This window comes from Chroicocephalus ridibundus, chromosome 7 (assembly GCF_963924245.1).
Source record: "Chroicocephalus ridibundus chromosome 7, bChrRid1.1, whole genome shotgun sequence".
Lineage (NCBI taxonomy): Eukaryota > Metazoa > Chordata > Aves > Charadriiformes > Laridae > Chroicocephalus > Chroicocephalus ridibundus.
The window spans coordinates 26,073,420-26,090,456 of record NC_086290.1 but is presented as its reverse complement, the minus strand read 5'-3'; the positions used below and the strand labels follow the sequence as shown (position 1 = coordinate 26,090,456).

Sequence of the window (17,037 nt, the reverse complement as noted above, 5' to 3'; positions counted from 1 at the left end):
ACTTGATTTGTATGAGATTGAGACCTCTTTGTCTCCCTTTTGCATTTCTGCGTAGCCTTTATGTACTTCTGAATTCACAAAGTATAGTGCTTCCTTGTAACTATATGGTAATCCCTAAATTACTGTAATCCCTCCTCTGCATTCAGTAGAGAACCAGTTATTGTTGGTAGCTACACAGTATAATGACTTTCATAAATTAATTAAGGTGGTTTTTTTTAACGGTAGCTGATTGTTTTGCACTTAGTATTGGGAGGCTGTTCACAGAACCTCGCTGCTGCCTTGGGTTGAAAATGTTCTGCTAATTTCCAGCCTACATTTTTCCATGGCTGGTTTATTTCATTGATGGTTCTGGCAGCTTTGTCCTGTAGATTAAATAGTATTTTATCTAATTGGTGTTTACCTCCGGTACTTATTTAAAGCAGGCATTATCAATTTTCTCTCTGTCATTTACATGAGGTTCCCGTTCCTCTGATAATCTTAGACCTGTTGTGAATTTAGCTGACCACAGCTGACGTGGTACTCCACATGCTTTCATGAATACTTCATGTGCAGATGTAATGCGTCCTGTTAAAAGAAGGGAAGCATTTCCAGTAGGATCTGTAGATTACGTTTGCCTTTTCCCTGTTGCATCGTCTTGGTGGCTTAGAGTTGCTCTGAAGAAGACTAACCCATCGTGATCCCCCTCTGTGTCACTTCCAATCGGTGATGACAATGTCTTTGAGGACGACGACGTCGCCTGCTCTTGTATCAAACGTAAACTTTGCATGCAACTAATGTTTGTGTCAAGGTCATTAATGTATTTAAACAGGATCAGTCCTAAGTTTGAGCCTTGATTAACTTGATTAACAGTATCCTTAAACACCAATTTGTTCTCCTGTTAACAGATCCGGTGCATTACTCAGTACACGCTCTGTACAAATCCACTTTCCGCTCTTCAGCTGAATGAACAGTTTCACACACAGCACACTATCAAATACTTTATAGGTGTATTTCTCCTGCATGGAAAATCATATGTTATATCAATGAGAGAATAAATTTATCAGGGCATGTTTTATTTTTTCTTTTAAACCAAATTACTTTGTGTTTGCCAAGGTTATTTTCTGTGATCGTTTCTTCTTTGATGGTGTCATTACTCAACCAAACTAAGTCTAAAATAGCATTGTATCTGTTGACTAAGTGACTTCTTTGGTGGAGAAATGGATAGACTGTCATGTCCCAGAATAGCTGCCTACTACAATTTTTTTTAAGTATTTTTCCTTTGGCTAAGTCTGCTTTTAACTATGTATTACTTACTAAGGCTCTTGCCAGTTGAGCAGGCCTTTTCCAAATTTAAGTTCTGCGGCATTTCTAAAATAGAAGAAGAATCCATTTGAACATTAAAACAGGAATGGGGCTTTTCTTACAGCTCATGTGCTAAAAGAGTGTAAGTGATTGCTTTAAGCAAATAAACAGTGTTGCTAAAGGTAAGAAAACATCTGGATGCAAGTTGAATAATTCACAACTTCACTATCGCTTTGTGTGTATGTAGTATAATCTTCAGTTGCATGATGGGGTGAAGTCTTTTCAACCGCTGTTTTGGATAGAAAGGATGAATGTAGAGAAAGTAGAAATCATTTTATAGAGGCTGTTAGAAGTCTAGATCTTTTTTTTTTTTACTTGGAAGCTGATTAATGTTTTAAATTATTTTTTAAAGACAATGCACATTTATGTCATAGTCTTTTCCCTTTTTCGGTGTAACTGTAGATCAGACCCCACGTTCCTTATAGTATATCCCGTGCATATTTGAACTACTTTGAAAAAGTGAAATGATGTGATGTTTAGCTACAGAGAAATGTCAAAAACAATGCATTTATATGATATGAAAGATTTGCAAGCGCAAGCTAGCAATTGATAGTAATATTATAATTAGCTCTTTATACAGCCTGTTTTTTATTCATGAACATTTTCATTTATGTTGACAACTATCATGTATGCCACCTCACATGGTGCCTTTTCGTTACTGAGAGGAGACTGAACATGAATTAGTATGTTTTTGGGCTTACGTTCTGACTTTCTATTGAAAAATGTTTTTTGGACCAAGTCGTAATAATTAAAGTAGCTTGCATTTTATGTTTGGCGTTTTGATCCTGTTGTTGTTAGTGCTTGTTACCACAGAGCACTGTAACTTCAAGGTGGAACTTCTTTTCACTCAAATAATTTTTGTTGTTAAAATTGCTGGGGACGTTGAATGCATCCTAATTCCATAATCAATAAGAAAATGAAGATAGGTAAACTCGTAGTTTTATAATAAATCAAATTTTAGTTTTGTGTTTGCAAATAAAAATGTTTTGTGCACACCCACCCAGAGAATAAGGGTATTTATTTCTGACAGAAATTTACTTTGTCATTCCATTTTCAGCCATAAAAATCTTCGTGTCTAACAGATCCTTTACAGTCCGTCAGATAAATGGAGCATAATTTCAGACACCGATACAGATACTTATTCCTGCTTCTGAAAAAAAATCAAAGTTAGTGTTCCCCTAGGACAAGTACGTTTTAGTAGATGATTCAGATATTGTTAATTTTTTTTCTCATTTCACCATAGTTTAGACAGGTAAACAGACTGTGTCTGTAGAATGGAACATTTTTATGACAGCTTTTCAAATTAGTGAAGTGGGTTTCATACAAAGCATCTCTGCACACTGTGAAAATCCCGAACTCATTTAGTGTTTTACTTGGACATGGTCACGTTCATATGACAGTAGAGTGTATGCTATTGTATTTATTAGGCAGTATTTTGGGGAAATATATCAGCGGGAGGTAAGACTGAGGCACACCACATAATTTTACATAAACACCTTAGGCACTTAAGGTCAGGGTTAGTTTCTAAAGCAGCCTATGAAGAGAGGAGAGAGAAGATGCTTTAAGAAGAAAGTGAGAACAGGAGCCCTAATTTAAGTGCTCTGAATTGTCCTCAGAAGAGCCTCCTGCTTCATTAACTATATAGGGAGCAGAGCGAGATACGCTATCTAAATCAGGTGTCTGAAATTAAGCCTTGTATTCTTTGAGTTGCTGTAGTTTGCATATTAACCCTTCAACTAAATAACTCTTTCATTGTTATACTGAGAGCTTAGATGATGATCTTTCTCTGGATTAATATCAAAGCTAATTTCTGATTTATTGAGTAGCATATTCCAGCGTAATAACAAATTTGATCTTTTCTTCATCAAACACACCCCACCTCCCCCAACCTTTGCTACTATCACCAGCTTCTATGGTTCTTACTTCTAGTCTCGTTAAAATTGTTTCTTAAAACGTCGCTCATAGTATCGTGTGATCACAAAATGTTAGTAGTTGGTAATGGTCCAAGGGGGCAGGGGGAATAAGCAAGGTTTATTATTTTAAATGTAATGCTGCTCTTGTGGTACTGTTTGACTCTTGCAATTTTAATACTTTCATAGTTTTTAACAACTGATGGAGGGAGGAAGAGTGCGTTCATGTCAATTCCGTGCTCTGGAGAGATTCCACAATTAAGATCACACAGACTAATTCTGGAGAGGCGAGGAAGGCGTCTCCCTCTTACCATGTGTGAGCAGGAGAAGATATTTCATTAAGAGTGCTGGGGGGGAATATTCTGACCCACTTTGTTTAGGTTTCATTAAATTGTTGTGTGACATTAGTGAAAGCTAAAACTAAAACATATTGTAGTCTGCATTTGTGTTATTAGTATATATTTATTTCATTACACAGGAGTTTTATGTAGATCATATTTTTTTGTTTGGGAGTATGGCCTTGTATTTGCTTGTGTACACACAGTACATAGAAGAATCAAAGAATATAAATTTTAAATGGTGTTGTCCACTGTGCATTTCATGTAAAGTTTCTGTTGTTAAGGCATCACCTGTTTTTTTGATCAAATAGTCTATTTATTGATGGCTTATAATTTTTTATAGGATTACAGAGTTGAGACTTTGCTGTAATAGCATTTATATGAATTGTTCTACTTTTTTTGTATAGGACCGTTAAGAATACAATTTTCCATGTGACATAAGAAACCACGTCAAGAGACGAAAGTTGAAATTATCATGCCGTAGTGTAAACCTGATTATGGAATAGGGACTCTTTCTACTGATCTGTAGTAGTGTCTCAATCATCAGTCTTGTGACTGAGATTTGCTCCTTCTGCTATAATTTATGGACAAGCATCTGTTAAATTATTTTGTTAGTTTTCAAGATAACCTTTCCCAACTCTGCGGCTTATAAATGATAGCAGAAAGAACAAGATGTGACTTTCCAAAGTCATCTTTTGTGTCCAAAGTATGTGTGCTGCAAGTGGAGCCCGGTGTGCCTGTAACTACGGAACATAACGTGCACGATTTGTTGCAGGCTGCGTTGTTATGCAGTTTCATCAATAGTTCAGTCTTGACTGTGCCTGATCCTTGCTGACAGCAACAGCCATGTCTTTTTTTTTTTTGTCTTTTTTTTGTCTTTTTTTTTTTTCCTTGTGTTAAGACAGAATTAATTTTTGGAATTGGCAGACCAAGGAAAACGAGAGACTGTAAGCCTTTCATGTACCAGCAGGTGCTACAGCAGCAGTGTAGTACTGTTTTCATTATTACTCAACTCGTAATTGTTTTTGATCACTTTAATGGGGACCATAATTTGGATAAAGAGATATTACTGAAGTCTTGAAAATTAGATCAGAAATGAATGCCTTAAAAATGGATTTCGAGATCTTTATTCTTCATGAATGATGTGTCTTACAAATGTTTAAAATAGGGCTACCTCAACTGACCTTTCGTTAGATGGAATTCGCTTTATAAGGTACTGAAAAATCTTTTCTTACTGGGAGCTTTCTATTGATTAGCAGAAAAAGTCATTCTGGATTATTTTACCTCTTTCTCTCTGTCTTTCTGCCATTTTGGTACTTTTTAATTCAAACTTGGTTGCAGGTCATCAACAGGATTTTTCTGTTATGCATGCTTTATTCCTCCTAGTTGTAAAAGTATTTTGTCCATTAAATACTGTCTGTGCAGTACTTTATTACTTACTACAGGTAATATCATGTTCTCTGCTGTTATTTCTTTCACAGTTCCAACATCTTGCAAACCCAAAACAGCTAAACAAGTTTCACGTCAGTTAAGTCAAATCTTTGTATGAGATACGTTCACAAAGTGGTCAGCAGTATGAAGTTGTAAGTGAGGTGTTATGTCCTTCTGTGTTTTTAACAAACCATTGAACAGTGAATATCTCCAAGTAGCTTTCTAGACCAAATAAACTGAGAACTCTATGCTACTACCCATATTATGTTAGACAATTTGTTAACAGAATTATATCTTGAGGACATGAAGTGTTTTCATATGAATTTCCAGAATATTTTCCCCCTGTCAACTAATGCTGTTTTCTGCCTTGAAGAGTTTATTTTTAAGTGATCTCATATGGGATAATTTTTACTCAGGAGTCATGCCATACGCAAGCATTCTCCAACAATAAATATCAAAATTCCTGATTGAACTTGGCTTCATGGCATTGCTCTCTTTCGGGTGGTAAGCTAACTTAAGGCACTCCCATCCTCAACAGTCTTCACCTGTTCCTCCACCACCCTTCAGTTACATTGGCACAACCAGTTGTAAGGATACATGGGAAAGTGAATTAGTTCAGCTTAAAAGAAAATGGGTGGGGAGGGGGAGTATGAAAGAAATAAATTCTCCTTCCAAAAACTGCTTTTTGGCAGATTGTTTTTGTTGGTGAACAGTATGAATACGCCTGCAGGGAGTGCTGGTAGAGTCTCCGCTCCATGTGCCGCTGGTAGCAGAAAAGCAAGTGTAACATCTGGGTGGATAAGGAAGGGGGTGAGAAGCTCATGTCCAGTTTATGAAAATGTTTCTTTAGAATCTGGGATGCAACAGGAACTAAAATAGTAGGTGCAATACTGGTCCCCCATCTAACGAATGATTTTGCAGAATTATAGGGAATTTAAGATAATGGCCGTGACAGATCAAGACCCTGGAAAAACTTGCTTTGACGCACATGAGGCAGGGAGCCTGGGATTACTTACATTTCAAAGGAGAATGTTAAGGAAAGTTATAAACCCATCTGTGATAAATGGCAAATGACAGTGTTGATCAGGAACTTCTAGTCTTCTTTTCTTGATACAGTATCAGTTGAAATTTCGATGAAGTTATACAGTGTGAAATCCAGATCTGGTAGAACAGAATACCTATTCTGTCATAAGATTCCTGAGATCATGGCATGTGTCTCAAGTCCCCAAAAATGTTGTGGGAAAGACTTTTAAGGACTATTCCACTGCATGTTTCAAGGCTCAAGTCAATACGTGTTGGAGATGTGAGTGACATCTAACACGAGAGACAGGTTCTCCGCATCTCTTGTAACGTTCATCTGGATGCAGTGACTGAATACTGGAGGGGATACAAACATCAGACTCCAGGAAGGTATTGAGGAACTTAAAGCATTCAGGATGCACAGGATAAAGGAAATTCTGAGTTCCTGAAGCTCTTATCGTGAGGGGCTGAGAGGAGGCTCCTGGGCAGGGAGCAGCCCAGCATGGGCAGGCAGCGCTTTTGTTCTGAAGCGTTGCTAGAAAGTATTTGCAGGTGACGGGTGGGGGTTGGGAAAGGGCCGTTTGAAATCTAAGGATTGCTGTGTTCCTCCTGGCCATTTGGGAGCAGGGAATAAGAAAATAAATTTGTAAATGGCACTGACAGTGTGAAACAGGATTGCCTAGGTCAGTAACAGGTATTCTGCAAACCTGTAGATTTGTTGTCTTCATAAAATGCAAACTATGATGGTGGGGAAGAAAGTACCTTTTTATTCTTTAACGTTTTCCTATTTAGTCTTCCTTTCCCTTTATGTAGTGCAAGAAGAAAGGGATACCCTGAAAAAGGCGGGTAGCAGTTAAGAGTTGCAGCAAGTTAATCTGTTACAGCACAGTGCAGCCGGTGCTCCCTGCTTCCTGTTCTTAACTGACCTATTTTGTGATACGAAATTATAATATACGTTAGTTTCATAATTTTCACCATTCCATTCTTAGTTGATTGTATTGATTTGGAATGAAAACTTATTGAGGCTGTGAATGTTTCTTATTTATATAAGAATACACATACATATACATCTATATATATGTACTGCACTGAGGACAGTGGGACCTGATCTTTGTGGAGTCTGTCCGTGCTAACAGAAGGGAAGGACATCGCTTATGAACCATATCACGTGCTACTGGTGCTTAGGTAAATTAGATCTTCCTCTCCCATCCCACCAAATCAACTAAATCTAGTGGTACTCATAGTAGAATGTTTTGGGACCTGGGGAAAAAAAAAAAAAAAAGTAAATCATTGCCTAATTTTTTGGCAATGCCTATCATTTTAGATAACTTGTGGATAATGGGTGAGGCTTCAAAAGACAAGAGAAAGCCACAAAGAGGAAAGAAGAAACAAGACATTTTTAAGTCAATGAATTTTCCTTTAATTTCAAGAAAAATGGAACAATTCAACTGTTTTTAATCACCTAGAAGCAACCCAGTTGTCTTCACAAATTCATGTTGGCTATTACTTGTCTAAATTGTCAGATGGCTCTAATACTTGGTTTGTCATAAATTTAATGGTCTTGCATATAGTGAAAAAATATACTTTACTACATATTGGGATTTTATTAAGCCTTTAAAGGTTTCAGTGCCGTACAGTATTCTCATAAACAAGTTAGGAAGTATTGGCTAGATGGAAATTACTGGAAGTTGAGCATGCAAGACTGGTTGGAAGATAATACACAGAGCATAGTTATCAGTGGTTCACTTTCCAAATGGAAGAATATCTCATTATGAGATCTGCAGAAGCGGCTGCTGATTGAATACTGTTACGTATTTCCATTAATGAGCTGGATGATGAGCATTCTTGTTAAATCTGTAGATGACCCCAAACTAGGAGATGTCCAGGTGTATGTATAGAACAAAATTAGAATTTAGGAGCATCTCGAGAAACAGAATAAATCATTAGGGGAAAAAAAGAGCTAGGGTGCAACTTCTGACAAGTATTTTATGCAGGAATAATCAACTATGCAAATATAGTATTAAAAACAGCTAGTCAAGCAGGGTCATGCAATAAGTTATAAACTGAGCATGAGATAGTGGTGCAGTGCTGTCACCAAAAAAGCAAATGCTATAATGGGTTTTATAAACAGGAGAATCACCTGAAAAATTTGTGAGTTAATCCTCTAGCTATTTTTAACGCTTATAAGACATTATTATTGAGAGCTCTAAGGAGTACATTAGGTACTGTGTGCTTCCAGGAACTTTTAGACCCATCGGAGAGAGTCCAGGAAAGGTTCAAAGTTAGAAAAAATACGTGGCTTACAAAGAAAGCTCAAAATAAAAAAGAAAGACTTCAATTTTTTAAGTATGTAAAATGCTGCTCTAAAGAAATAGGTAGTGTGCGTTCCCAGTCCATGGTGTATAGGCTCAGTTAAATTGATGCATTTAAATTGAAATAAAGGTGGCTTAGGCTACACATGTGGGAAACTTCTCAACAGTGGGGAACAAAGGACTAAACAGATTGAGTTTGGAAGGTTTAAAAAATCTGGGGTTGATTAGAAGTGCCAAGGAGAAGAGCCTGTTGGAATTGCTAGGTCCTCTTGTTCTCACTCTTATCTGTAGATCTTTTTTTCAGTCTTTTGTATGTTTTGATCGCTTAGTTTGATCTTATCTCGTTATCTACATTTGTTTCTTTCCTTCTTGTGGTGCTGCCTGGTATTTTCTTCTTCCTTGCCATGCTGTTTTGTTTCTGCTGATTTCCCCTCGTTTGGGTGTAGAACAGAAAAACAGTTGTTTCTCTTCCATGAGTTAGATGAGGGTTTTTTTGGTCTTGCTTGCACAAAAGCGTACTTTGACAGATCACCTTTCTTCTCAAGGGTCAGTTTTTCAGATCATCTTGTCTTGCAGGTGTCCACTGAGCTTAAGTTCTCTCTGCAGCTTCTCTCTTCCATCGCTACTTCTGATTTCCATCTGAACTCTGTCTCTGTTCCCAGCTGGATCTCTCATGTGGAACTGTCAAATATTGATTCGTAGTTAATGTACATTCTGCAACTTCTGTACCTCTTTATTTTGGTTGTCTGCAGGTTTGGGTTTCTCCTGCCTCAAGAACCATCACCATTTTAGAGTGAAGGCCCTCCCTTCTGCACAGCTCCCCTTTCTGGTGCTTTTTGCTCATTGGCCTTCTCAGCAAGAGCCCCCATTTTTAAGCCTTTCTCCAAGGCCTGTTCTGCATCCTGATTTAATAGCAGGAGGTAACTCTGGTAGTTGTCCTGATCCTTCTACACATGAAGTCACTAGCTTCTTTTGTTTACTTTTTCCTTGTCAGGCTGATGGAAAGTTAAAAACTGGAATGGCCTTAAATGATGCCTTCGTCAAACTTCGGAATCTAGTAGTGGCAAGAAAACATCTTGGTCTTGACAGCTGTTCTGAGTTAGTAGTAGATATGCTGATATGCTTTTGTCCTTCCTTATCTCCGTATCAGCCAACAGTAACAGTGTTAGGTGGGAGCGAGCATCTTAATCCCTCTTGGCTGTTTTCCCTGGCCAGAATTTTGAGTGCTGCCTTCGCTTGCAAGTTGTTCGGATCTGTTTTTGTTTTCAATTCTCAATCTGTTTGAGTTTTCAATTCAACTTTTAGTTAAGGTTTTCTTTTTGCCATCACAGAATGAATGGTTGTCTTACTGTCTCTTGGGTCTGTATTTTTTTTTTTTCCAGAAAGGATATTTTGTCCATTTGTGGCAAATAGAATCAAATTTCAATCCAGGCACCCTCTGTAGTTGCTGTTGGCACATTCCTCCTCTGCCCAGAGCCACCTGGGGGGAAGAGCCAAGCCACCTTGATAGGGGAAGGCTGTCGGATGTCCAGAATGCTCCGAAAGATCCCTTGCTGTTATTATTGAGCAGGACTAGAATAAGCCTTTCTTCTTTCTGCTCTATATTTTATAATCAGAATTTAGTTTTGACTATACTAATAATGAAAACCTAATTAGGAAAGAGGATATTTTTGATTGCTGTTAGTGTGTATACTGTTTTCACGTAGTTTTCAGTTTACTTTGTCAAGAAGAGTTTTCATCTTGAGCGCTTTCATATTTCTTACAGTAGTTCAGCTGTTAATTGTGGTCATTCGTTCTGCCTGTTCTACATGGAGTTTTGTTTTGATTCTTTTTTTTTTAACTTTTCATGTTGTTACATTTAGTGTTTCGGTTTTTTTTAAAATTGGTAATTTAAGTGTGAATAGACTTTTCTCTCAGCCTAAAATCCAATACCCTTCATCATTCATTATCAAGTACAGCGTAAAATTCTGGAGACATACTCCAGGATTTGCTTATCTTAACAAAGGCCCAAATGAGTCTACTAATGCTGTCCTTTTACCAGATATACAGCGTTTCCATGCTCAAATAAAGCAGACTTTGACATTAATTGTTACCATTTGTTAAGAGAATTTTGTTCTATTTAGCACACTTGGTTATCCCTAACAGGAAAGCAAACTTGCGCTATTACTTTACTGATTATTCATCAAGCATTTTTGCTTTGGGGATAATTTCATTTAGAAACATAGCAGTGTATTTATATTTGAGTATTTACCTTTTTTTTTTATTGTTTTCTTTATTTTGATCACCATTAGGGGAATTCCTTGGTACTTTTTAGTAATTCCTGTGACATTGAAAGTCACAAAAGTGAAAGACACAGGCAGAGAACCCGACTGTCTGTAGAGAGTGGGATGCAGTACCTTATTCTTTTAGTGAGGCTGTAGCAGGTCTGATGTCAGTCACTTCAGAGACCTTTAGACCTCAGTGCTCATTTATTGCTAAAATGTACCAGCGCTGCTCCTGCATTATGAAGATCATCTGTCAACACTTTGAGATATTCTCCTTTGTTATTAAGCTTGTGATGCTCTACACTGTCAGGTTTTTTGCCAATTATAGTTAAGGTACAATGGTGTATTCACTGGATCAAAGTCTCACACTGGCGGTAGAGGAATGATTTGTAAGTCTTTATTCATCTGAATTGTACAATAGAATACCTGAGGAATGCAAATAATCCCTCTAAGGACTCAATAGAAAAGCTGTTAAAATGACAGTCTAAGACTATTATTATTCTGAATTGGTGTTTTAGCCAAAGTAATTATTTCTTATCTTGTTGTTCCACAATAGTTCTTAGTTTATTAGTTACGATGACCATATTTACCAAACAGAATTTGAATCCGATTTTTGACGTTACTTTTAGGCTCAATTCACTTTTTCAAGTTAGCATGTTTCATTCTGTCTTTCACTTGGTACGTTGTTTAATTAGTCTAGAGACCAGTGTTAGATACTTTCATAAAAAAAATAATAAAAAGGATGTATGTACAGATGTTGAAGTACACTTACGAATAGCAGATCCATTTCTAGACACATTTTCTGTAAAAGGTTGGCATTTATAAGTTCTGAACTTTGATATCCAGTTTATTAGCCAAAATAAATTAATTAACTACAAATGTGAGTTTTAGAAATGCTGTTAAATGTCACACGTCGCATTCAGAAATGCACCTTAATTGTGATTTTTCAGTTCACACTTTTCTGAAGGCAATAGTGTTTCAGTATCAGTCCTGGATACCAGACTATATTTTCATTGGATAACTGGAGGAAAAAAAGATCAGTATAATGAGGATTGAAAACCACTGATGGGGTATTTACATAAGTAAATGATAGAAGACCAGCCTTACATAACAAACGTGTGAAAACTGTTGAGTGAACTTTTATATTCTTTGTCCCATCTAAAACCCTACTCAGTGGGCCATGCACTTAATCTCATAATAGCTCTGATCCCCTGCTATTTTCTTTGACAAATGTGTGTTGATGAACTTGTGGTTCAGTTCATTTTTTTCTGAAGTGACATTTGCATTGATTATTTAAAGGTTTGCAGGCCGCAGTTTCAAGGCACTTTAGTATAATAGCAGTTAAAACCTTAGTCTAAATCTTGGAGATTAGCAGTACTAAGAAAAAGAACTCAGCAAGCCTAAAACCCCGTGCTGTATGGTGGGTGCTTCAGGTCCGAAGCATCTATGGCACCCAAAGTACTGTATTTTGTACTTTGTGTCTTAGTGTGCAGGAAATATCCCTATGCCTCTTGAGTTCTCTTGCTGAGCATACAGAGTTGTCATGCTTACCATTCACACCTGGTCAGAAATAGCGCCCTATAAATAACATTGAACTCCTTACAGGTCATTTATGAATGTCTCCCTTAAATTTAACATAAATGGTATTTGCAGTCACGAACGTGATGCCTGTGTTTAAAGGTGGTTTAAACGTCAGCTATTGCTGACAAGATTTTCTTAATTTTTAATAGGATATTGGACATTCAAAAATTAGCACCATAAATCTGTAGCTCTAAATTTGTAGTTTTGTTAAACTAAAAAAAAAATTAAATAATTAGATGTACAGCAAACTGTTACTGATGCTGCCAGTTATTGAGGATGAAGAGAAACAAAAAATGTGATTCTTTATTTAAAAATAATAGTAGTACAATATCTAGGAGCTTTGTCCTGGAGAGATAGTAGAAAGGTGGGAGAAACTTGTAGAAACAGGGCCCTGTATTCATTAGCTATGGCGTGCTCCAAGATCAATAGCCAGGAAAAGCAGGGTGCTGCTTGCTGTCTAGGAGTTTATGGAGTGCAGTGTTCTTTTCTGTCCGCTAATATCAGCGGCCTTAGCCACTGAGATGCTTTTAAAAAAAAAAACACGCCCCAACCACAAAAAACCTGAAGACCCCCAGTTTTACCCCATTTGATAAATATCACTCTTGGAAGTCTCAGAAAAATGTACATCCACAGATCTACAAAGTTTTATTCAGTTAGCATTTTAGATTGCAAGTATTTAACCTCTACCAAAACCCTAGTTATTGTCTCAGATTATGCCTATTTCTGATAGATTAAATGCCAAACAGAAACCAAGAAACAGTGAAATGTTAATGGAGTACACCTGAAGCAATTGCTGCCTGTTAATGCCTTGACCTTGGAAAGCAATACACAAAAAGATGGCATCATAAAACCGTGCAATTCTTATGAATATGTATGTGCTACTTGATAATAATGAATGTGGTACAGCCATGCATGCACTACAAGATAATGTTGTGCCCTTTGTTGTCTACAGGTTGATAAAAATTAAAGAGTGGGTGGACAAGCACGACCCGGGTGCTTTGGTCATTCCTTTTAGTGGGGCCTTGGAACTCAAGTTGCAAGATATGAGTGCTGAGGAGAAACAGAAGTATCTGGAAGAGAACATGACACAAAGGTTAATTAGCATTCATTTTCCCTACACTTTATTATCAACTATTTCCTTGCAGTAATTTAATTGCTTGCGCTGATAGAATAATAAATGACAGAGTAATTACCATTATAAAGAGAGAATCTTCTCCTTTCTTTACCATGAGACAGAGTGAAAAGATTTATTTTAAATTAAGTTTTTAACTGTCATCTGTCATCTCTGTACAGTGTTTTAATTATAACATAGGTATTAGTTATGTATATTTTTGAGAAGGAATGATCACCAAAACTGTTTTGTCATCCATGGGGAATAGGGGCAGTGGAGAAAATTTTGCCATAATTTTTCTGAAGAACTATAATAAATTGTTTCAATATTGAATTTCAGTCAAACAGTTACGCTTTCGTGACCTGGAGTCCTGAAAATTGCATGAGACCAAAAGTGCTGCCTGATAGGGTGATTTAAATTTATCCCATATTTCTGTATCCTGCTGAATAAACAAATCAAAATACTGTCTTTATGAGGCTGCAGTAAAAAAAAGTAGTTCTTCTGAAGAGAGTTCAAAGCAAAAGGCTACTGCGATTATTGCTGTGTTTAGAAGTAGACCCGATGTCTTCAAAATATGCAATGTCTTTCCCCGTAAATTGATTACTTGGGGCATTTAGCTGGTTTATGTGTGTATGTTGAATGAATTGGATTCATTTTTTTTTTCAGTGCTTTAGCAAAGATCATTAAGGCTGGATATGCAGCACTCCAACTAGAATACTTTTTCACTGCAGGCCCAGATGAAGTGCGTGCATGGACCATCAGGGTAAGATTCATACTTATTCATCAGCTATATCCAGTTCCACACTATTGAATTCAGATTGATATCACTGACTTTGAAGTTTGTCATGGTGGCGGTTAGCTAGTCATTACAGATGAGGTTTTTGTCCAGGATAACTTTAATTATTTGTGAGCTGCTGAACAGTGAAAGTGGAGCTGCATTGATTGAGGCAGGTAACAATTGATTCTGCCTATTACATAGTCTGAATTTCTTCATCCTGTAGAATCTGTCTACCCTCCTCCTGTGGTCAGAGATAAGACGTACCAGTATTGTGCTTGCTTAATCTGTGTGACTGGGTTTGTCTGCAGTGAAATTGATGTTGCTTTTCATTTTGTATTCACTAAGTTTGTTTGGGTTGCGGGTGGTTCATTCCTCCTTTGCTTTGCTCGGATTACATTTTCAGCAATAAAAGCAATATAACATCATTATATTCCTCGTGGATACACAGTTGGGCTCAAAACCCTAAAATCAGTGTGCAGTAATTCAGGTCTTTTACTGACTTTAATATTTAGACCTAGTTTATTTTGGTATTTTTATATGTTTAGCCGGGAACTTATGTAATGCCTAAAATTGTATTGTGAATTTTAAATATTGATGTAGAATGATTATAGCCATAGAGATCGACTAATTTATTCCCAGAGGACAGTTAGAGCTGAGCTGTAGTGGTTTGCCTTTGAATGCAAATACGTTATAATATAAAGATTAGTATTGAAAAATATTTTGAAATGCATGTGGTTAGAAACTCTATCTTAAAAATTACAAAAATGCCAACTTTTGGAGATGCAGATCTGTCACTGAGCTGTTGTTTTTTGCATCGGTGTATTTAGTGCTGTGCAGTGAATTTCGTACTGTATTTAATTTCATTCAATGGAATTAATTTGTTTTCATTAATCAACATAATTTCCAGTAAATGTATATTTTTATTAATACTGCTGCAGATGTTTGTGTATATGTTTTTGCACATTAAACTTATTTTACTAAAAGCACGGTTATTTTTTTAGCCTTTTCATCTCATCTCCTTTTATGTGATAACTGCTAGCTAAAGTGCCTGGAAGAGCTACCAAAATAATATAAAAGAGGAAGTTTTGTTGTTCTGATTCTGGCCATAGCTTTTCAAAGCACATTCTGAAACTCCGCTGTTTTCAGTAGGAGAAATGCTTGCTCTATATTAGAAAATTTGAAAGCTGGTTTATCTTAAGACTGATTGTAAGTATCTTTGATTTAATGTGCAAAGATATTTAGTCAGGTAAGCATCAGTGAGTAGCCATATTAACCCAATACATCTTTTATTGTAAAAACTGTGCTTTACACTGTCAGACTCCTTAGCACTTTAACATGCTTTATTAAGCAGCCTTTAGGTCACCATTATTTCTCAAATTTCTCTCCATGGTTGTGTGTGCACAGAATGTATGTCCTTGTAATTTAAAGCATGCAGTTATAATGCATTCCCCTCTATCGCATAAACTTAAATTATCTTATAATAGTTGCCTGTGATTTTTTTTTTTATTTTTTAGTGATTCAGTTGTTGACATTTTGGTAAGAATACTCATTTTCTTCTATATTAGACTTACTAAAATTATTCTGAAATAAAAATAAGCTGATATGTAGGGCTTGAGATCCATAAATCATTTTTGATTACAAATGTGCTTCGCCAATGAATGTTAGCATTTAATTGAAATTATTTGGACGTAAGTAAAAGTCTTGAGTAATTCAAATTTTAAAGTTATTTAAAAATCTTTATTTTCCTCACTTTCTGCGTGGAGAGCCAGGGATCGAAGTGAATCCCACAACAAAACACAATCATAGCTTCTAAAATCAATACTACTGTTGATACCTATTAGGAAAAACAAAGCTGCCCTTCTTTAATATCAGTTGGTTTATCTGTGGCAAAGGCATCTATCTGTATGTCCCAATATTGAGAATTACCCAGCTGTATGCGTGACATTTTAACTGATACGAAACAAAGTTTCAGCAGATCCTGAAAGAATATCAAAAAGGAGAAACCTCTTTCCTGCAATCAATCTTCCTAAATGCAATTAATTTTCTTCCGGTCTTCCCTTTGACAGAAAGGGACGAAGGCTCCTCAGGCAGCAGGGAAGATTCACACAGATTTTGAAAAGGGATTCATTATGGCTGAAGTAATGAAATATGAAGATTTTAAAGAAGGAGGTTCAGAAGCTGCTGTCAAGGTGAGCTCCTCATCTTTTTCTTTTCCCTTCCTCCACGTGTGCCATTTTTCCATTTCAAGTCTGTTTTTCACTGGGAAGAAGTTCTTCATGCTAAGCTAATCTTAACAGTCACCTCTAGTAATAGACCAAAATCTATTTTCATCTTTTACTTAAGAAAGAATTCAAATGCACCAACTTACTGAACAGAAATGCAACTATTTCAGTGTCCAGGATGTAACAGTTTGTGGACTAAATGTCAGCGCTAAGACTAAATGCTCTGCTAATTTTTTTTCTCTGTTTACATGTTAGTGTTCAGAATGTAATATGCTTTAAAATGAGCTTGTTTTTTTTAAAAATATATTTTTTTTAAGATGAGATAGCAGATTTTTGAATCACTTCTAAAAAACAATGCAAGAAACGCAGAAAATCTGTTTCTTCTAATAATGCATCATCTTGGTTTGAGTTTGCAGTGAAGGTATTACAAATATCAGATGCAAATGAGTAAGAAAATACTGTATTATAAAAAGGTAACTTTTTTCAGGATTAGTGGATTCCAATTCTAGACACTGATAGGCATAATTAGAATCTTAAAATTTATTATTTCGGTATTTAATTCAGTCGCCCTTTGATGTCTTTCTCAAAAATGCCGTGCCTTCCTTTGATTGCTCAGGGTGCCAGTAATAGTTGTGTGTAGTCCACGAAAATCTAGTACAATAGGTGAAGTTCCCTGGCTACTGCCTACTGAATAGACAGTGAAGATATTGAATGAAAAACTTTTTTCTT

The 17,037-nt window shown here is 36.4% G+C and overlaps 1 protein-coding gene across 2 annotated transcripts in view; it reads left to right on the top strand.

The window, feature by feature from the left end:
- OLA1 (Obg like ATPase 1) overlaps positions 1-17,037 on the top strand; it is a 103,117-nt gene that overhangs the window by 82,283 nt on the left and 3,797 nt on the right. For both annotated transcript variants that reach the window (XM_063342046.1, XM_063342047.1), the window contains 3 exons: positions 13,150-13,290; positions 13,975-14,071; positions 16,153-16,275. In XM_063342046.1, the coding sequence (XP_063198116.1) occupies positions 13,150-13,290; positions 13,975-14,071; positions 16,153-16,275 (361 nt within the window). The remainder of the gene's footprint in view (positions 1-13,149; positions 13,291-13,974; positions 14,072-16,152; positions 16,276-17,037) is intronic.